General features: G+C 35.6%; 1 protein-coding gene across 1 annotated transcript; it reads right to left on the bottom strand.

The window, feature by feature from the left end:
- Positions 1-10,847: 10,847 nt before the first annotated feature.
- On the bottom strand, positions 10,848-12,422 carry LOC145692235 (glutamate receptor ionotropic, delta-1-like). Its single transcript, XM_081767532.1, has one exon. The coding sequence runs from the start codon at positions 12,420-12,422 to the stop codon at positions 10,848-10,850; it is 1,575 nt and encodes a 524-aa protein (XP_081623658.1).
- Positions 12,423-23,888: the final 11,466 nt, after the last annotated feature.

Raw genomic sequence — 23,888 nt, 5'->3', positions numbered from 1 at the left:
CTGTATGATGACAATAATTGGCACGTCTTACTCAAATAAAATAAAAATTATCACTATGGCTCTATAAATATCCTTTATACCGTACTCTGATTCCAATCGATTTTACGCATAAATCGTACTTGTGCAGAGTCGTGGTTAGCAATATTGCTTTAGGTCTCACGTTCGAATCCAGTGACTAGCCATTTTGACTGTGCATTTCACTAGTTTTCTTTAATTTTACCAACCAAATGACAGGATGATACATTTAAGTTGAGTCCTATTTATGTTCCTTACACTTCCATTCCCGTTGCATCAAGGTTATTGATGCTTGATGATTGCATTGCGAAGTTTTTAAGCGAACTGTATCTGGAGGCAACGTTTGTATAATCAGAAAGGCCTTCAAATTGATACCAATTGTAAACAGAAAGAACATAGTACTTAACAAAAATAGTATGCAGCGTAATTTCGATAATGTACCATAACTTCATTAGACACAATAACCCTTCTAAAGAGTATTCTTATGACTGATAAGACTACTACTGTAGTACTGAAACGTTACATTCTGTACAAAAACTATTTAGGGTCTAAAATTTTACTATTATATACCTAAATTCATCGGTATCGAAGGAAGTTGACAAGTGCCTAAATTTCAGCATCTGGAGAGCAACCATGTAGTATAATAACTCTAGTAACTTAGACTTACTTCTTATAAGAGAGTTAGATCCTAAGTTTGTTTAGCTTTTTATTTTGTGTATTTTGGATTTAACGTTCCTTTTGCTTTTATCACAAGGACTGAGTGAGACATGAATCGATAGTTTGAATTAGGATTTTAAGTTCAAGTATACTCACTGGGAATGAACTCGGTTTTCATCAGTGGCGTCACTTTAGGTTTTGTTTGGGGAAACTTGGGAAGGTTAAATTCTTCATTGATATAAGTAGTTCACATTATTCACAATAGTATATTACACACTGCTTGTTAATATATATATATATATATATATATATATATATATATATATATATATATATATAGAGAGAGAGAGAGAGAGAGAGAGACGAAACGTGCACTGTCCATAAATCACAAAAGGTTGAAGACGAAACAATGAAACAGAAAATGAGATAGGGACATATTATAGTGCGCATTGAATAGAGCATCCTATTTGCCCCACAGACGTGAGACATTGGAGGTCCCTCGAAAATTTTCAATAGAATGATATATCTTTGATATTTCATTGAAAAGATCATGAAGAAACGAACAACTTTTGTAGGACTTTTTTTCTCTCTCGTGATTTACTAAGTGGCCACCATTTAAATGGACGTTCTTGCAAAGTCAGATAGAGCGTTCTGTGCTCATACATCACAAACGGCTGAAGGTAAAAATATAAAACAGAAAGTGAGACAGAGAAATCTTATAGGGTGCATTGATTGGAGACTACTATTTGTCCCATAGGGACCTCTATCATGTAGCAATAGAGACCACTTGAAAATCTTCAGTGAGAAGGCATATGATCTGATACATCATCAAAGGAATCATAAAAACACAAATTACTTTTTAGGACTTTTTTTCATGTATGCACCATTTATGAAATGACCACCATTTAACTGAGAAACATTGCCTAATAGCTATTGATACAAATTGGTACTAGAAAAAATACTGCAAAATCAATGCAGATGGAACACAATTGAGATGATAAAACACGAGTATTCAATGTACAAATGAATTCTGTGAGGTGAAATAGAGATCGCACTGTATAAGGTATAATAAAACGTTGAAAGTGCCATAAGAGAACATACTGAACTGAAATGCGGATGCAGGTGAGAAAAATACTAATACTGAGATGAAAGACAGACATATGTCTCCAGTAACTATTTGATTCATACATACAATTGTATAGATTTCATTCTTTGTCACAAATATTCAAAGTACTGTCCATGAGCGACAATAAAATGCGGAATCCTGGTAGTATTATCTTCGGTGAACCGCGTTTACTTCCATTACGATAATGCTTCGGAAAACATTCACCATACAGCACTTCATATTTGCTGTAGTTGTTAGCATTTCCTTGTACAAAATATCCTTGATTCTTCTTCAGAAATAGAATTCCATGCAGATGAGATATGCAGATCGAGGAGAAGAGGATGTAGCAAAGCCCCTTCCCATATATCGCTGTGGAAACATCGTGTTCAGTTGTTCTTTGCAAATGCGTTTATAGTATGCAGGGCTGCTATCCAATTGAACCACAAGTTCTGTCGGAGACCGAGTGTTACATCCTTTAGCTAGCAATTGCTGGAGATCATTAGCAAGGAACGCACTAAAACGTTCAACAGACAACGCGCCATTAAAAAAATCGCATACACATAATGTAATATTATGCAACCCCAAACATTGTTGCTCCATTTATGTTAATTTATAGCTTGTCATAGCCAGCGTATATTTTCTGCTAAACAATAATGTTCGTTGTGTGGATTAACCTTTCCTTCATTTGTAAAAGATACCTCGTCTGTCCACAGTACACAGCAGAAGAATTTAGGTTCTTATGTTTCCTTTTTCTTTGTTCCTTGCCCATTCGCAATAAGCAAGTCATTTTTCGTAGTAATTATCCGATGGTACTTGACGGACAAAAAAATGATAGGAATGGAACTTATTTTCACTAGAATATGCAAAACACTAGATAGATTTTGCTCACGTGCAATTTGGCTACAAGAGACATGTGGATTTACCTCGATAGCTGCCAGAATATCAATAGCAGAATCCTTATTGCTCACAGCTCGAGAATGCCGAGATACGCGTTGAGAATGTTGGATTTTGCCAGTTCGTCGTAGTCTATTTGCCAGACGACGAAATGGGTGCCGTACAAAGGAATATCGGTGTGGATACCATTCTCTGTTCAGACCTGCTGCTGTGCTGTAATTCTGCTGACGTTATCGAAAAACCGTAATCATGTCAAATGTTTCGACCTTAGTATACAACATTGCATCCACCACCGCAGAAACGACATTGGATTTGTTCATGGTATGTTTAGTTCTTCTGTAGAATGTAACTTCCGCTCAGTTAATCACAAAGTATTGACTTTGAGTTTTAAATTGTTCCGGAATAATTTGACAGTTGTTGCCACTAGAGTTACTCGTTAAACCTCAAGGATTGCTAATAACTATAGTAGATGCAACCTATAGTGTTCAGTAGATACGTTAATAAGAATAACGTATCGCTACTCAGGCGTAGTTGAAGTGTACAATTAACAAGGGAAGTATGGACTTTTTACTTGTATAGACAAGACGCATAGGTGTCTTCATAGAAATTGACATTTTTAACTTTGTTGAGACTGGAATATTTTTTTTAATTAACTGGTTTTGTCTTTCATTTTTATAGTTCATTCTACTTAAGAAAACAAATTATGAAGTTTGAAAGCATCGCTTCGATTTTAAAATAATCGTAAACCTAAGGAAAAATGAAATCTTTGAGTTTTACGTCCCACGGTTATGCCGGCTAGGCTAAAGGAGACGGTGAAGATGAGTAATGAATGAAATGGTGGAATGAAGAAAGTGGGAGGAAACGGGAGAACCCCGAGAAAACCCACGCACACGGTGTTTGTCCACCACAAAGCGTAAACCTAAGGAGTAATATCCAAACAAATGGATGTGTTTGTTAAATTTGAAAAATATCTTGTTTTACCTAACAAGTAAAGGGTCCAAATTGATGAATTGAGTTAAGGGACGAGGCATAGTGCACCTGATAGAGGATGTGGAAATATGTATATGTGCAAAGTTATAGCGGCTGAGCGCGATAAGTAATGGAGGGGGAGAGAGTCACAGTTGCTGAGAGAAGGGCTATGCTGCGTTATAGAAATACATCAAATAAATTGTTGAATTATACAAATAGTGAAAGATAGACAATGCAAACGGTAATAGATTCAAATATTCGAAAAAGAAAAATGGGCAGAATAAATCACGAACCTCCGCCGCCATCTTGAAATCCGTCATTTTGAAATCTGTAATATTTTTTGAAATAGAATAGTCATATGATATATAAATTAAGGCCAACACATTCTCAAAAAGTCAATTATGAACTTTAGTGATCGTTACTGTACTTATTTGGAAGATTTAGGATCATATTTGTTATTTACGAAAATCTAGGAGACTGATACACGTATGTTGAAAGTTTGGATTATCACCAAGATACATGTAAGTTAAACATATTATCTATAAGCCAAGAAAACTAACAGTGAAATTTGATATCCAAGTTGTATATTATTATTATTATTTATGACATCACTTCCAATTTGCTTTATATAGTGCCGAAGAGAACTGTTCTGGTCATGAAGAACAGCTTGTATGTTTTTTGCGCTTTTGGTCGAAAATAATGTAGAGTTTATATAGCTACCTTTTGTTAAATGACAAACTTACTAATATAGACCATAACACAATAAAATCTGTTAGATTGGAATGTAATTATTATGTATTGTACTTGAACTACTTCTTTCACCATTTATCATATTTTTCACTTAACTTTCTTTGTCCATCTTCGTAAGCAAGAGCAACGTGGGATGGGCGTAGCATGTAATATCTGGATGAAAAGTGGTCTACTGCAGTCTAATACAGCGATGAAGTTGTAGCGGAAAATAAGTTATCGGGTGAGCTGGCTTTCTCGAGTGTCTATCATGTCGCATTTTGTTTGATCGGTTTGTTTGAAATACGAAGCCTTCGATTACTGACAGTGTTGCGGGGAAGGTATATATGAGGAGCTGCTGCTTTGTTGCGAACAACTATCTTCTACAACTCAATGGATGATTCTAATTTAGAGACATCTGCTTGCTCTTCTAAGTCATTATCTGTATTATCAACATCAACCATCTTCATCTTGTTCCAAGTCGTCATCGATCACCAATGTTTGTATCTCATTTACTACGATAGGCACTCGAGAAAGCCATCTTTTCCGGTAACTTATTTTCCGGTACAAGTTCATTGCTATATTCGATTGCAGTAGTCCATTTTTCATCCAAATATCACATGCTACGCTCAAACCAAATGGCTATTGCTTACGAAGGTGGACAAAGAAAGTTGAGTTAAAAAATAGTAAGTGGTGAAAAAAATAGCTGTTTACGTACAGTACAGAATAATTACATTCCAGTCTAACAGATTTCATTATGCTATGGTCTATATTAGTAAGTATGTCATTTAACAAAAGGTATAAACTCCACATTATTTTCGACCAAAAGCGTAAAAAACAAACAAGCTGTTCTTCCAGATCGGAACAGTTCTTTTCGGCATTATACGAAGCAAATTGTAAGTAATGTCATAAATAATAATGTAATAATATACAACTTGTATATCAAATTTCACTGTTAGTTTTCTTGACTTATAGATAATGGGCCTTATGCAAAGTCTTTCTGAAGTGTGGTTAGTGCCATACTAAAGAGTTCGACTAACATATATTTTCTGCAGTAGACAGGCCTTTAGTATGACGCTAATCAAACATCTAAACGACTCTGCATAATGCCTAATATGTTTAACTTACAAGTGTTATGGTAATAATCTAAACTTTCAACGTACGAGTATCAGTTTCCTAGATTTTCGTAAATAACTAATATGATCCAAAATCTTCCAAATAAGTACAAATAACGATCACTTAAGTTCATAATTGACTTTCTTGAACGTGCTAGCTCTAATTGATATATCACGTGACTATTTTTCATTTCAAAAAATATTACAAATTTAAAAATGGCGGATTTCAAGACGGCGGCGGAGGTTCGTGATTTACTCTGCCCATTTTTCTTTTTCAATATTTGAAGCTATTACCGTTTGCATTGTCTATCTTTCACTATTTGTATAATTCAACAGTTTATTTGATGTATTTCTATAACACAGCATAGCTCTTCTGTTAGAACTTTGACCCCCTCCATTTCTTAATGTGCTTAGCAGCTTTAATTTTGCACATACTCATATTTTTACATCCTCTACCAGGTGCACTATGTTTCATCTGGCAACTCGATTCATCCATTTGGATCCTTTACTTGTAAGTATTAATGTCCCGACCGTTCGGTCTCCAAGTCTTCATATACAGTGCCCCGCAGGAAAAAAACTGTGTACAACAAACATTGTTTGCTTTATTTTTTAATAGCGTATCCGACATCATTTCCCTTTTAAAACTGGAATTACTCCAGAGGGCTCTGTCGGAAAACAGCATGCTTCATTCAAGGCACCCTTATCACACTTTCTGTTTTATCATCTTTCCTTCATAAGCACTAGCTTTGATTCATAAACGCTGGACGCTTTGTCTGACCGTACAAGAACTAGGAGAGTATTCACGGAGGGCTAAGGGGGCCAGGCTTTCCCTAAATTCTTATTGGCTTCCTAAAATTCTTATGGTAGACTTGCAAATGAACTATAATATGGTGATGAATTATAATATGGTTGAATCGGGTTCACTAACTTCCACCGCTCCTTTCCCCTACAATTTTGGGCTGGCTACAGGCCTGGCAAGAACACATTTAAATGGTGATCATTTCCTAAACGATGCCCTACACAAAAAATCTTATAGAAGTTTTTTTTTTTATTATCTTATCAATGGGATATCAAATGACATATTGTTCCAGTTAAACGATTCGAGTGATCTTTCAATGTTTCGTGATAGGGGCCCCTGTGGGACAAACAGTGTGTTTCATTTAATGCACTCTATATTATTTTGTTATCTCATTTTCTCTTTCATTGTTTTATCGTCAGACTTTTGTGATTTATATGCAGGGGACATTTTATCTGAAACACCGTATATACATCTTAAAGTCAGGGAACACAAATGTCTCCTGGTCCCCTTAAATAATTTCCTTAACTTTAGTGAGTGATGCTAACGTTACTCACTAAAGAAATTATTGCTACCTTTCAAGATTGTCGATTTGAAAAAAAAAGTGCAATTTTATCGATTGTGGAAAATTCCAATTTTTCATGGATAGAAGCATGAAATAAATTTCGTATCTCGCGTTTAAACGTAAGACTACTATAGTTGACATATAAACACAGACACATAAGTGAATAATGCTTGCAAATGAATAGGCTAGATTGAAACAAATATAGTGATTTATTCAATTTTTTGATAGTAGAAAAGTTAGAAATATAATATATACAAACAAGGGTTCATGTATGGATTTACAGTGCACGAAAACAGCGGGTTAACTCAAGGGCAATGCATTATTTTAATACAAAACATGTTTGTCTTCACAATGAGGATCCAGACCATCTGTTAAAGTGATTGTACTTGCTCAGAGATGACTCAGATCGTAATGGATTTTCACTGAATGCACTCCCGGAATCAACTTCAAATATGACAAAGTATGTAGTTTCTAAGAAGGAATGGTGGAGTTTTGTGTGGCTATTGTAAAAGACTCGGGATTCAAAGGTATCGAAAGTGAGTGGAGTTTGGTCAACAACTCCAAAACTTTTAGCCTTCGTGTTTTACGGTACCTAGATGATCTAACGGGAGCTACATATGTTCCCTCTAATAAATGTACTAGTAACCCTTTAACAAGTTGGAGCACTTCCCTCATTTTTCAGTTGGTTTGCAATGAGAATTGGATCATGGCTTTCTTGAGACATGGATCGGAAGAGGGTGATCTATTCTTTGGCCGCCGAGAAGTCAATACCTTATCCCATGTGAGTTCTTACTGAGGGGTAATATGAAGTGTATAGTGCACATCTTCGATTGCCTAAAACCACACTCCTCAGAAACTCATTTGATGGCATTACTAAAGATAGTGTTTCTGCCAAGTGTTGAACGGAAATTCTGTCTGTTATGACGTGTGTTGTATTGTCAATGACGCACATATCGAAACCTTCGAAGGCGCGTTTTTGTTTCTTGTTTTTTTCGACTTCGTTTATACAAAGTATTCAGAGCGCCTATTGCCTTATCGTAGGAAGTATATGAGCTATTGAAGGAAATAAAGCCAATCTCACTTTGTATATCGTGTATTCTACGATTTTCAATAAACCAACCAAGTTCTAACACTTTTTTCAGAGAACCTTGACTTGAAGAGTGGAGTATAGTGGCTTCACATTGCTCTTCTTCAAATATCTGTTCGGAAATCATGTTTTTAAGCCAGCTTTGTACACTTCCTGTAGAAATATTGGTTCTAAGTTATAGTAACAAGTAATAAGGTGTTGTAGAACTAAATTAACTTCTTATTTCTTTGTGTAGAAACATTCAATGAAGAAATTTTTGTTTTCGCAAAATGTACAGGGTTTTGTCCGGAAAATAGTACGACTGAATGTTTTTTAATTTAAGTCACAAATTTGACACATCGACTTAATAGTTTTCAAAATATGCCAATTCTACATCAACACAGAGTTTCCAGTGACTCTGCCAATCACTGAAGGCTCCCTGGAGAGCAGAAACTCTAATGCTCTTCAGCTCTCTCGTATACATCCTCTTGAATGGCCTGGACCGAGTCATGGTGCCCTCCTTTCATGACCTTTTAAAGTCAGGGGAAGAAATCTGTAGGAGAGACATCTAGGCTGTAGGGTGGCTATGGAAGTTGTGTATTTCCATGTTTCGTTAGGAAGTCCATCATAGCAAAGGCGGTGTGGCTTGGCGCATTGTCATGATGAAGCTTCGGACGCGGGTAAATCGTTTCCTGAGTATTTAAAGGACTTCCATGTAGAATGCAGCCACTTTTTGACGTTGAAGGGCGTACGAATAGTTGCTTATCTTCAACTTGCTCTCTTCCCTCCCGAAACAATTTGTGCAACTCAAAAACACTTGATCGACCCATGCCATCACTCCCATAAGCAGTCTTGATCATATCATGGGTCTCACTCGCAGTATTACCCAGGTTGACGCAAAACTACACCACGTAACACTGCTCTAACAAATGATTTATTGTGGAGATGACAAGGGACCTTGAAAGGGGTTCACCTTAAACTCGATCTACACTCCGTGAAGGCTTGGAGATGACTGGCGACTGGTGCACTGGTAAGTAAGACACTACAACCACTTAACCAACACAGTAATATCCCTTCCTTTATTACGTTTTGGCGGGAAAAAATCAGTCCTACTACTTCTCGGACAAACCCGGTACAGATTCAAGATTGTAAGGGAGTCAGGAAGAAGATGGGCAGGGAAGACATATTATGGAAGATATCAGAAAAAAACTCTCGTGTAAATACTCGTGTAAAATCTATTACATAGAAGAGATGTTTTAAACAAGATATAACATATGTGGTTGTCAATTAAACACATTGCAGACAGACTTTTCACTATTCAAAACAGTCTGGTTGATGAAAAATTAAATAGGTTATGCAGAAAACTTACCTTATTTTCACAATTCAGTGCTAGAGTATCCTGGGATATTGGGATTCGTTTCTCTTCCAAATTACTGGTATTCCGTTTTTCGTATCATTTATTCCATACCGCTTAACATTTTTGGAAACGAAACCATTTGTAATACGAGGAAGAACCCAAAAGAAACCGGACTTCCGTTCTATAAAAAATAATTCATTAGATTTTTTTTACAAAATTCTTGCAGTCTCCTTCAAAGTACTCTCCATTCATTTCTCCCATCTTCTTTCCCACTGTTTGAAACACCTCTGGAACTCTGGAACTTTTATATCGTCCAAGGCGCTCTGCGAAGTTCTTTTTACAGCCTCTACACCATCAAAACAATTATCTTTTAGATTTTTTTAATTCTCGGAAAATATCATCATGTTGGTCAAAAAGTTTAGATCACTTTCAATCTGAATTTTCAAGTCCTGGCTCAAATTCAGACAAATTATTTGATCCTGTGTGAGCAGGCGAGAAATAAACTTACCGCCAACATATCTCATTTGCAAAACGTCATGCTGGCACAAGCTCCAACTCACTCCTGCCTATTTTGAAATATCATCAATCATAAAATGACAATCCTCGCTGATTTTGGGGCAGATTTGTTCGATGTTTTCGAAATTTCGAAATAATGAAGAGCACCCAGAACGAGCATGATCTTCAACACTCACCTCACCACACCTAAAGCGCCCAAACCATTCAAAAAATTGTATGCTGTTTACAGTATCCTTATTGAAAGCCTGTTGAAGCATTTGGTAAGTTTTCGTTTCCGATTTTCCAAGTAGGAAGCAAACGCACTCCTTGTTCGTTTGAATCTGCCATAACGATTTCGAAGGCGGCAAACGAGAACAGTTGATAAAAACAACACTACAATCAAACGTTAACCTCTTACGCAGACGCTGCTTGGCCAACTGATCTGGGAAGGTCTCTACTAGACCCACCTAGCAGGAGAACTCTCTACTACGCCTAGGAACGGCAGGGCTTTTTCAATCCGGTTTCTTTTGGGTTCCCCCTCGTATAATTTACATTTTTAGATTTGATAAATGTATTTTGACAAGAAAATATGGAGACCTAATTTCTTTATCATAATATTACTGTATTTCTTTAATGACCTCCATAAACATTGATTCGTTTTCTTTAAATTTTAGTTTTAACCACTTCCAAATAATCTTTTGAACGTAAAACAAAACGCGTATATAAGTTTTGTGGGCAAATTCCAACAGTTATAAGTATCACAGGCTAACGTAAGTTATTATGTAATATATTATGTTAGGAAATGTAAACAAAAGACATCTTTGTTTACATTTTAGAAAACTGTTTATTTTCAATTCAGAGATAACTACTCTGTACTTATTATGGTATACCTGTCAGAAGTAGCAACAGTGCCCACAGGAGCAATGGTTGACTCACGGGGCTGTCACAAAGTAGTAAGCAATAATATAATTTTATCGCGTAGAACAACCTTTACATGGTTAAAGTAGGAACCACTACTGTAGCTGTAGATAATCTGAGAAAATATTACGAGTTTACTTTATGGTCAATATCGCGAAATTTCTCATTGCTAATAATCTTTGGTCACGTTTTCTGAAAATCTTCTTCGTAAACAACTATGTGTTAGTAGTTCTATCAGAAACAAAACAAATGATAAACACAGTCCAATTATTAGAATATAATAACACCCCAACAAGTGTGTATTATTCAATACACATATTTTCTTGTCCTCGGTGTATATGTCATTGTCCTTCATACGAACTTTTTGTGCATCAACAAGCCATGTGTACCAAATATTGATAAGACCTGCTTCAATTATCCGGTTTATAAGAGGATTAAACAGATCAACTAGGGGTGAATTGTTCTGCACAGCTAGACCCACTGGGTAAGTGGTAACAAACTCCTTGAGAACGTGTGTCCGTGGAGTGCCGTCTTTAGCAAGAAAACTAGTTGACGAAATGTAACGAAGATGACTCGCCTTGTTGACGATAGAATAAACGCGTTGAGCAACTTTTGGTAGAGTTTCTGACATGGTTATTTTTTCTACCTTCTCGCTTACACGAGGGATTTGATACGATTGCACCATCCTTGTCAGACTGGACTGTTTAGAACCTCCAATTCGTAACAAAGAGTCTCCAATATCTGCAATTGTTTCAAGTAATTTATCTGTTGGAGGTGCATTTAGAAATGCTAAAAATTTACTGATGTATATAGTTGCAAGAAGCAAAGCAAAATATATGAAACATCCCATTAAAACCCTCAAAGGAACTTTGCGAGGAAGACAATGTAAAGAATTTTGGCAAAAAACACCCCAAACATATAGAAAGCTAAATGATATAGAAGTAAATCTGCGTGCTCGTGGTTGATCGTCTTTTATGGCTACTGATATATTCGCAAAGACATACAAGAAAAATACAGACAAAATTGTTGATATAAGAATTAGGAACCAGCAACTAACTGAGAATGGCAGAAAAAGTGCTTGCCAGAAAGGCAAGTATCCTGGCGCAGGAATCAGGAACGCAATATGATCAAATAAGTGTGGAGTAAGGAATCGCCATGGCTGCTCTTCTACTACAAAATAAAATATTCCACTTAACGCTATATCAGCACGTTTGGATTTTATTAATCCCTTCATACCCTTCCATGTATTTGAATCCTGAGGAAAACTGAAATTTTGGATGAACTTGAAGACCCGGCTCAACTCTTGAAGTAATCTTACATCTATTCCATCGCACAAGGTATCGTTATTCTCTCTTTCGTACAACGTGTAAGGGGGATACTGGAAAGCTGTTACCACAAGCTGATAACCTTGAAGCTTAGGAAGCAAAGATAAATTTCCAATTGAGCCGTGAAGGAATCTTGATTTACTCCATTCATCGATCAACACTTTACGTTGTAGCGGGCTACCAGAATAAGGTTCGTACCTCCAAATTCTAAAATTAACATTTCCTTTTAAGCGAAAAGGATGTTTCACAGGATGAATCAATAGCAAGTTTGGAAGATTCATTGATAGTCTCTGTGACAATGTACCTTGAGGATCCGTTTCAGGTGCTACGACAACTGTGGTTACTGTTTTGAACACATAAAGGTTTACGCTGATAATTTCACTACATGATAAAAGGCATACAACGTTATCAAATATCATGACTATAATATGAAAATTATAACGTTCTGAAAAAATTAGAGGATTTAGAGTTGAATTTGTGCAGGTTCGTTCAGCGTACTTCACTATCACTGTTGTAATATTATATGAATGGAGAAACTCATTACCAAATTCAGTAGAATCTGTCAGTAAGATAATAACGCTTTCATCTACAAAAGTTCTCTTCATAATCTCTTGAATAATCATCACAACACTTGTAACGTCATTTCCTTGTGTGTGCGGTAGTTCAATACTTAATCCATCACACATATAAAAGCACACAGAACTGAATAGAAAGGATGTACTAAGACTGTGATGATCCATGATGTGTTGGTCTTGGCGACTGAAAGATAAGATAAAGAGCGTTAATAGTGAAGAAAAATAATTAATTAGATAGAGTATTAGTACATTGTTTGAAAACGGGATAAACCGATAAAATTATAAAATTTACACACAAAGGGAGTCAAAAAATGTCTTACTCTTACCATGATAGAAATGTGCTACAAAAATTTGCACATTCATTGGTTAACATCTCACTACTATGGGTATTAATTTGTGCCTTTAGAGATCCTGTTGACTTGATGTTGCAGCCAGACAATCAGGCAGCGGCAGTTTGTTGGACAAAACCGGATACTAAGTTATGATTAGTTTCCTCCAGCTTTAAGAAAAATAGGCAAAACGATACAGAAAAGTTGGCAGTTTTGTGTGTTGAAAAATCTCCATCTTACGATACAGTGAGAAGCTGGAAGAGATAATTCAAATATGGTAGCACATGTCTACAGGATGACCCAAGAAAAGGGCGTTCCTCAACGGCTAAAGACCTAACTATATGTTAAAAGACATATGATTATTAATTATTTAGATAGGGAGGTGAACATTAATAGCGGATCCGTTCACATCATATAACATCGTATTCTGCATATAAGCAAAGTGGGAGCAAACTGGAATCCCTGATAGTTGGCATCTTCACAAAAGTAGAAATATGTGTAATATGCACAAAGAAACTTGGACCTATACCAAAAGGACAACGACCATTTTGTAAACAAATTAGTGATCATAGATGAATACTAAATCTTATCTATTTGACCATGAAATCAAATAAATGAGTAAAATATGGAAACATACTTCTCCCCTCCCTAAAGAGGCTAAAGTGCAAAATTCTTGCAGCAAGATCATGTTTGTGTTTTGGAATCATAAATGTATGATTTTGACTTAGAAAGAAGGGCTATGATCATAACAACCTGCTCCAAACGTTAAGGGATACTATCAAACAAAAGAGAGGAGATTTGGTGTCGAAAGATATGTTGCTACTAGTGGATCATTCACCAATTCACCAAGCAGCGGAAGCACTCTCTTTTGTATACAAATGCTAAACATCTTTGCCACACCACCTCTGTTCACCTGACTCGGTATGATTGCGTTATCTTCTTAAACATGAAGAAACGTTGTAGGGTAGGCATTTTGTAGATGATGACCAGGACATTAATTCGGTGGAAACCTGATTTGGTTTCAGTGCAGACTTTTATGCTGATAGTATTAACGGACTGATTCATAGATGTGAAAAAGTAAGGCAATATAAGATGAATATGCAGAGAAGTACGGATTCTAGTTGATTAAATTGCGGCATCTAGTTCATTTCTATCATGGTGAGGGTAAGAACTTTCTGACTCTCCTCACATATTTAGTTGTTTTAAAGGTTTCCCTAATTCCACTTAGTATCTAATACTTAACTTCTACATATAAGGGATTGCATACCTTCCGTCAGAATTGGGCGGGATTCAGAAAGTCACGCCTTCTCTTCAGGCAGCAATGGTGAATGGATCAGGATATTTTATAAGAGTAATGGATGATGAGCTTGATTTGCAAGCGGCTTGTACATATAAAATCATACACAAATACATTTCTAATCATCTCTGTTGAACTTTCGTTATATTTACCACATTCTAAAAGCTAATTTTAATCTGAGATCAGTTATTTAAAGTAAGTAAAAAGTTTACTTTTAAATAAAACGTCGGGCAATCTAGTGATGTAACCTTCTCACATAATGACAGTTTTAAGTAGGAGACTTTACTTTTGGGCATCTGCTTAGTGTTTGTCACATCGATCTTTCTACATCGCAAACTTTATAACTTTAAGTTGTTAATACTATTACTTTATAACTTTAGCAACTTATTTTCAATTTTACCGGCCTAAAACAATTAAACATTTCAAAGACACAAATGAAATCTATCTCGTTTTTCTATGTTAATGCGTATGCCTAGTTAATAAATAAAAACTCATTAGTATTTTTAAACTGTATGACCAAGATAAGCAACGTTTGATAAGGCAAGGATTCGAAGTGTTAAAAGTACTTGATTTTTTCTAGATAAACCAGCTGAGAATGCTCAAAGAGCATTGTTAGAACGAACTTAAAAAGAATTATTCTTTAACTTCTACAGACTTTCTACCAATTGTTCTATGTACTTTATTACTATAATCATTAAACAATTCAAATAATAATATATCTATCCTTTGATAAATAATTTCCTTGACACTGATCTTTTCAGACGTTTTGTTTCAGAGTTCTGTTAAAACGTTCTACGATACGTTATTTTACGAAGACGCATTCTTAAAATGGAGGGTTAAAATGGAAAAATTCGCAAAATATCATCTCTCTGACTCAAAGTTCCCGAGATATGGCTCCTTAAATCTCCCTCGCCAATAGGCCTACCTGTTGAATGGTGGACAGTTGGTCAGTGGCCACCAGTTACTATTTGGTACCAAAACGTTCACCATCCTCTTAGGTATTGATTAAAACCAATATGATCTCTGTGTGACTTACGGTTCCCGAGATGTGCCCCCTTAAATCTTTCGAAATCGGAACTTTTTTATCCAATATCTCGGGAACGGTGAGAGTGACGCAAAAAATTCCATCCATCATTTCTTTGAGATAGCTTTTGATGCTCTATCAAATGGAAGGCTCAAAATTGAAAAATTCGCAAATAACAGATAAACACACACACAGACAGACATAGAGGGCCTTATGCGGAGTTGTTCTGACGCGTTATTAGTGCCATACTAAAGACTACGACTAACATATGTTTCCTGCAGTAGCCAGGCCTTTAGTATGACTCTAATCTAACGTGAAAATGATTCTGCATAAGGCGGAGAGAATTCAGTAACGAAATTTATAAGTTCGTTGAACGTAAAAGAAGCTTCTATATGTTTTGGTATAGTTCTGTATAAGACCAGCGAAGCAACCATCTCACATGTTTATGAAATCCAGACTTCGTATATCACAAATCTTGTGTACAATTTTATAATAATAAAAGTTCAGAAACTAAAATGTGGGTTATTTAATAAATGAGATATTTGATTATCTCTGATGGACAAGACTAGCATTTTTACATACTGTATCTGTAACTTTGTATTTTGTGTACAATCCTAACCTCGACATCCATATATAATATTCGGAATTGGATAACTTCAATATTTTATTTTTACTTCTACTTCATTTTGACAATAATTACTAGAACAGTCCAAACGGACATAATAATATCTTAGAGCTAGGGTATAAAATTTCATGTGTGAATTCACTAGTCAGATCAGAGAATTTGATCACGATATTTCATCGCAATTTAAAGGCAAACAAAGTAAAGGCCAAATGTCTATTTCCAAACTAAAATATTTGGTTACCAATGACAAGATTGTAACCGGCAATTTAACCTCGTTTTAGTTATATAGTAGATAACCTAAACATGATTTTGGTTGTCTAAGGGTCCGGATAAAACTAATTTTAAAATCTTATTTTTAAAAAAGTAAAATAAAGCACAAACACACAAATGTAAAATAAGCATATTTCTAGGAAAATTCTGTTCAATTAGTAGTCTAATTATTGTAATCAAGCATTGAATTTATTAGTTTAATTTTACTTCTAGCAAGAAGAAAAACTAGGCATTTAAGCAATTGATATTTTAAATAGTTAAAAATGTTTTTTCTTATATGACTTTACAGGAGTTTCAAACTTGAAGAATTTAAGAATATAACAACAATTATATATGGAACATAACAAGAAAAGTACATGATTAATATTACAGTTTCATCATTACTATACGCTTTGAACCAAATCAGTTCATCATCTTATTCATTTAAGAGAAGGTTCTCTTCACTCAATTGGATTATGAATTCTGAAACGTCATATCCGACAGAATAAAATTTTGAGGCTCACTTAATCAACTTCTTCGTGGTGGTGAAGAGGGTGAGAGTGACATAGATGGCAATACTGTCATTATTAAGCATTGGTTTGTTATTATTGCAGTGCGCATTTGAAAAGCTTCATAATAAAATAAGTTATCTTGATACACACCAATTGGAGCAGATTTCCATGAACTTATTTTACAGTCAGATACTGTTCCAGAAGATAAAGCCAGACTTCTTGCTACTTCATCCCTCCGTGCTGGGGCATGGTTAAATGCATTACCTCCCCCCTACCCATTAGGTCTTCATATATCTAATGAAACCTTTCGAATCGCAGTAGCCTTAAGACCAGGATGAGCTGTTTGTGAGCCACATTGCTGTCCAGCTTGCGGGAATCAAGTTACCCAACGCGACCTGCGTGGCGTTTCATGCATGAAGAGCATTGGCAGAAACACCAGGTATTCCTCTGTTAATGGCATCATTTTGCGAGCCCTCACCACGGCTGGAATTCCTTCCATACGTGAACCGTGAGGCTGTTGTGATTCCGATGGTAAACGACCCGACGGCATGACATTAGTACGTTGGATGAGAGAGAAATCACTAATATGGGACTTTACATGTTTGGACACATTTGCCCATTCAAGGCTCCTATTGATTGTTATGAATGCTGGAGAAGTTGCTAGACATAGACAGGCAGAAAATGAAAGGAAATACAACCACTTCATTGAGGAACACAACCACCTCGAAATACAACCTTCTTATGTTTGCTCCAATAGCCATCGAGACCAGTGGCATGGGGTTCTAGAAGCCTCAATTTTAACAAAGAGGTAGGAAGACGCATTTCTATCGTTTCTAGAGATATTCGTTCAACATCTTTCTTAATCCAATGAATATCTATTGCGGTCTAGCGTGGCAACGTTTCGTCGGTTCTTGGCACCTTGCCGCCGGGAAGGGAGCTGGAAGAGGTGATTCTTCCGTAATACAACATAAACAACTGAACGATATCATAACAAATGTTAAATGTACTTTTAATAATGTAAAAGTGATCTTAGAAAATATTTCCAACATAATTAAAAACAAATATGCTCAATGGAAATTGTTAATGAGAAGATTTTATCTACCATCCGAAAGGAAAAAGAAAAAAAATATCATTAAAGAAAATTTCATGTAAAAATATAATACTGTACTGTTTGAAAAAACTTTATACAGGATGGCCCAAAAGTAGGTATACACTCCTGTATTGATCAAGTATAACAATAACTATAACCTATGTCTAGTTTATGGGCTTATTTGCTTCTGCTGTTCCGAGCTTAAGGTATAAGTAAAAAGACATTAAGAACAACTAATAAAGAAATTAGATCTAATTGTTTGATAACAATAAGAAATGATATGAAATACAGTAGACTGATCAGTACGGGACTGTATCCCTACTTTTGGATCACCCTGTATAAATGTATTACATTATTATAAAACTCTCTATACGTATAAAAGACTAAATTGTTAAATCTTTATTGTATATTTAAAATCTTATATGAAAAAATATTGTATTCTTTAAAAAGTTTATGAAAATAAAATATAGTAAATGCATAAATAAATACGTATACAATATCTAAAAGCGAATGTGAGTTTGTGTGTTTCTCATCACGCGATAACTATTAATCCAATTAAAATTTCAAGTGTCATGATTATCAAACTAAGGTCACCCAAGAATCTCACGATAATATATTGATAATTATTGACATGGAGGTGAGAAGAGGTGAGAGTGTGGACAGGCTGTGACATGAAGAAAATAACCGAAAATAATCGATATTAGTGTCCAATCCGTAGTTTTCGGTGTTGCTGTGAACAGTAACATTACCGATGTTGTTTAAGTGCAAATTCATTCCTCATCGGTATGGAAAATAAGTGGTGAAGGTATGGAAAATTAGGGTGGAGGTATGGAAAATAAGGTGTAGAGGTATGGAAAATAAGAGGTGGAGGTATGGAAAATAAGGGTTTAGGTATGGAAAATAAGGTGTGGAGGTATGGAAAATAAGAGATGGAGATATGGAAAATAAGCGGTGGAGGTATGGAAAATAAGGGGTAGAGGTATGGAAAATAAGGGGTGGAGGTATGGAAAATAAGGAGTGGAGGAAGGGAAAATAAGGGGTGGAGGAATGAAAATTAGGGATGGAGATATCGAAAATAAGGGGTGGAGGTAAAGAAAATAAGGGCTGGAGGTGGGAAGTGAGTAGCTTGTAAAAATAATCGAAAGGAACCGATATGTATCCAATCAATTGTTTTCGGGATTGTAGTGATAAATAGGTCATTTAACTATGCCATTTAACTGCAATTTCAGCCCCGATAGGGGTTGAACTGAGAATGGGTGACATTACGGATTTCTGATATTACATTTTCATTGAAATTCGTATCCTAAGAAAGAAGGGATTCAAAAACTTATTATATACTTATTTTCATCGTGTGAAGAGGAGCCGTTTCAGTTAATTTATAATGTTGATGGACTGTATTTTATTTCTGTTGGTTGATATAAAAGACTTTATTACGCATAAACTACGAATTAAAAAACAAAAATAAAAACAGAAAGTAAGATGTTTAGAACAATATTTGCGTAATATTACTCATCGCTCCTCGATTTGTTGAACTAAAAGTGGACAAAAGGGTCAAATGTTGATCAGTGTTCGTTACTTTCGATACCCTGTATGCAATGGCTAATGTTCACACTTACATTATAAGAAAGAAGAAAACTACAATACTGCATTTTTAACCAAAACTACTATCCAATCTGACAGTATAAATTACCTGGTACACTGTAAATATATGCCATAATACAGTAAATATAACGTTTAAAATCAGGATTTAAAACTACTTCTGGTACATGGGGACCCTGGTTCGATCTCCTGCCAAGTAAATTTGTGGTGGACAACATTATACCCGTGGGTTTTCTCGGGGTACTTCCGTTTCTTCCCACCATCTCATTCCATCATTTTTTCCATTATCATTCACTTGCTTTAATCATCGTCTCCCTTAGCCTAATAAAGGGCATAATAGTGGAACGTTAAACTCAAAGATTTCATTTTCATTTTTGAAGCACTTTGAGACTGAAGCGATTGCTCCAAATTTTAACTGTTTCTTCCAAAGTCTATTAAATCAAGTTCTGTAAAATAAAGGGGTGAGTGTAAAAAAAACAAATTTAAAATAAAGTACGGTATACCACAAAAAATAAAGCTTATTTATAAAAAATAAATAAATTAGTAAATAAAATTAAGCTTGAGTTGATTTTGAGTTTTACGTTCCTTTCAGCAGTGAAGCTATATGAGGCGGACCTACTGATTAACGTGGAATCCGAACCACACGAACTCCTGCCGGGAATCGAACCCGAGACTCCCACGCCGAAAGCGCGTACAAAATAAAGCATAATGGGGACTGCTTTAATAATTAAACGCGAAGAAATTATTACATATATTTAATATATATATATATATATATATATATATATATATATATATATATATATATATATATATATATATATATATATATATATATTATTTGTGGTATTAGGTGCTGTAAAACCGAATTCAAATCTACAGAAGGAGCTCTTGTTCGGATTCTGTGATGTCATAGCTTTTTGAAGGTACATTAAATCCTTAATCTATCAACAAATATAATAAAATATAAAGTTACTTTACGAATTAAAAAAACCTAACTTACCAAATATCCTGCTTCATTAACTAAGTTGTTCTTACACACTGTGTTCAGAGTTCAAAATACATTACGGTACTAGAATCCTTAGTCACTGTATCCACACATAAGGTAAATAGTCTCTCTCTATACGTATATATACGTATTTGATTCACCTTTAAATGTTTCAATAGGAACACGTGTCAATGATAGTGTATTTTGTGAAAGAGATCAAACTAAATAAAAACAATCATATAGGTCACAAGGAGGTGGTAATCTGTCATGCGGACAAGAAGACAATCCCTTACGAAGTAACAAATTAACTCGTTATTTACATTACATGGTTTCTTTTTTATTGCTACAGTTTTCGGAAAGAAAAATAAAACTAAAAAGAAAATGGAATCCTAATTAATGGTTATGTCTTATTATTCCAAAGCTATTTTTTCTCATCAAGTTCTATTCTCCACTTGTACAAGATTGAATGCGTATTATCAGAAAGACAAAAAGAAGCATACAGAAGATAATGTGAAGAATCAACTTCGGACAAAAGTGCTTTTTCCAACAAAACTTTTAGGATAAGTGCAACAACTCAAGAAGATTGCGTGCAAGTCATGTATGTACACAGAGGCTTGTACAAATAACATTAAAAATTCAATTGTTTGTAACGAGAAACGTTGAATTTGCTGTTGTGTTCTATTCCTATTAATATTCAATTACTATTATTATCATCATTATCAGTATTGTTGGGAGAAGACACAGAGGCCAAGTTACCATGAAGTCATTACTGACCATTCCATGGTACCCAATTAGAAATGCAGGTCGAATATAATGTAAAAAAAATAAGCAAGGAGTTTCTTTCTAAATTTCAGTAACATATGGTACTCGTGTAAAATGAATGGTTTCAACAGGTTGACCTTTATCGCTTGCAAGTCAAACAAGGGTTTTCTCTTTATAATGTATATATACAGGGTGGACCATTTATTTTGAAGCATCCTGATAATTATGAAACTAATAGACAAAAAGCGATGGAACTTTGTTTGATGAAAATATCGACGGGGAAAGTATACTGTAAATGTAGAGTATATTGTTTGACGCACTCGACAATACAGCCAGATTAACAGTATTAACTCAAGGTAAAGTTGTATTACTTTATTGTTGTTGATGATAGAATTGTGGCAATTAAAATTAAGTTTATATAATCACGAATAAAATAATATTTAATTTAGTCTCTTGTGCGAACTCTAAAATATTTCTTGATCGATTGCTCCAAACTTTCACACAATTTGATTTAGTACGTCCTTCTTTCACACCGAGGATATAAAAGAAAGGAATCTATAACTAACATGGGTTCCGAACCACTCGACCTTACTTGGAATTGAACTCCAGATGACATCAATTGTGTAGACAAACGAGGTAAAATATCGGATTTTGTTCCTAAAGTAAAAGAGCCGCTTTATATGTACTGCTTGGAAGATCGAGAAGTACTTTAAATAACTTGAGAGGGCACAAGAAGTTGAGATAATTCCCTCTATTTCATTTGAAAATTATCATAAACATCAGATAGGGATCGAATTTCACAGAGGGAGAATAAAGTTATTTGGAAGGGAATATCAATTTACCTGGAGACACGAGGCAAATACTATACAGTAAATTATTATTGCTCGTTGCTTAGCTGGTGTTGAGATTTCCATTTTCCTTTATATTTTGAATCGATACCCGCAATCAGGCCCGTGCCGGGATACTAACGAGGGCGATGGACAAGTCTACGAAAAGGGTGTCCACAGAAACGTGAATATGTAATATGTATCTAGTATTGTGTAACTTAATGTAGTAAACGTCCGGAGATTCCTGTTCCCGAGATAAAATGAAAAGTATAGACCAACCTGGGTGTAAAAATGCCTCGAAGCTATGACCACTCAAAAATTTCCGGATAAATGGAAAAACAACCATACTCGAGAACAAAATGTCGGATCTAAATCGAGCAAAAGAGAATATCCATTATTTTTAGTCGTAGATTCTATTAATGTGTGATCGGATGTAGTGCAGTGGCGATGCAAGGGTGACTCCTTAAGAAACTGGAGTATTCCTTCGAGTATTTTATCAAACGTTGTATGAGGAAAATGAACAACAATCAAGTACAAGATTTCAACAATCAAAAGCAATAGTACTTCGTTCAAATTAGAAGACTTATACTTCAAAAGAAAGAGATATACACATGTGTGATTGATCTATTTTGTACTAGCACACAATGACACAAACAAATACAGTTTCAAACTACCGATTTATTCTGTTTCGTACAAAGTAGAACAACAGCGAAATACTCAGAGGCATCTTGTAAAGCATTTGTGCAATGCAGTATGTGTAATGAGACAGAGGTGAAGAATAAGAGTTCAGTCTGATATTGTCCACCGTTGACAGCATTGCAAAGAGGACATTGGTTAAGCAAATTTTTCCGCGTCCAGTCAAACACACCTGAAATTTCGGATATGTCTGCTGCAGCTATATTAACTCGAGCAACAAGTTCTTCGGCTGTCGCGGCTGGTGTTGCATACAAAAAGCGTTTCATAACCCCCCCCCAAAAAAAAAGAAATCAAGGGGCATGAGGTATGGTGAACGAGGTGGTCATAGCACAGGTCCTTCTCTTCCAATCAAACGATCTGAGAATGTTTCATTTAGGTAGGATTGCATAGTTCTATCAAAATGTGCTGGTGCACTATCATGCTGGAATCACATCTGCTGTCTGATGTTCAAGGACACATGTTCTAACAATTTTGGGAGAACATTACGTAAAAAATAAAAATACTTACTCCTACATAGGCGGGCCGGTAATAAATAACGTCCTACCAAAAAAATATCCACCATACCACATCGCACGCTCACACTAATTCTGTGCTGCTGATTGTTCACTACAGTTGCATGTGGATTTTTACGCCCTACACATGGCTACTGCTAGTTTCAGGACGGCGTATGATCATTCCCAGTACGATGTCTTAAAAAAATTCAACTGTCCACACTGTCCGATTTCACGTAGGGGAAATTGAAAAGACTTTATCTCTCGAAGGCGAATATGAAGGCGTGGAAAAATACAGGAAAAGTTCATGTCCTTTGAGAGTTGCGGTCACAATATAAACGCTCCGCCTCTAGGCTACTACCCCTTGCCTCTCCATAAATGAGGTGTACATCTGCCAGCTCGTGGACAGGGTAATCTGCCATTGCTCAGGCACATACAGATTAATACAATCAATCGTACTTAAACACCAACTTCTACAATTCAACACGACCGTGAATACCTAGACACAATCCTCTACCGTTAAATGCAACACTTCCTATTCTATTATACAGCAATTCCACATGTAACACCAGAGCATCGAACAATGTGTGTCACAAGTTGCATAGATGCCTACTACAACACAGGCAAGCTAATTGACGCCATTCCAGAACAAAACTGCAAGACAGTCTTCTGCTAGCCACTCGCAATCGGCACACAAGGGACGATAGTCCAGTAGTGTGCGACAAAAGCATCATGCCCTTAGTGAAAGCACTATGAGCTACGTTTGTATTGTTAGGATTACGCAAAAGTACCACATGCTGTTTCCTCCGTGTAGATATTCA

Source organism: Thermobia domestica, chromosome 8, assembly GCF_964235325.1.
Source record: "Thermobia domestica chromosome 8, izTheDome1.hap1.1, whole genome shotgun sequence".
In the NCBI taxonomy this organism is placed as follows: domain Eukaryota; kingdom Metazoa; phylum Arthropoda; class Insecta; order Zygentoma; family Lepismatidae; genus Thermobia; species Thermobia domestica.
The sequence above is the reverse complement of the archived record's forward strand: the minus strand, read 5'-3'. Positions and strand labels throughout refer to the sequence as shown.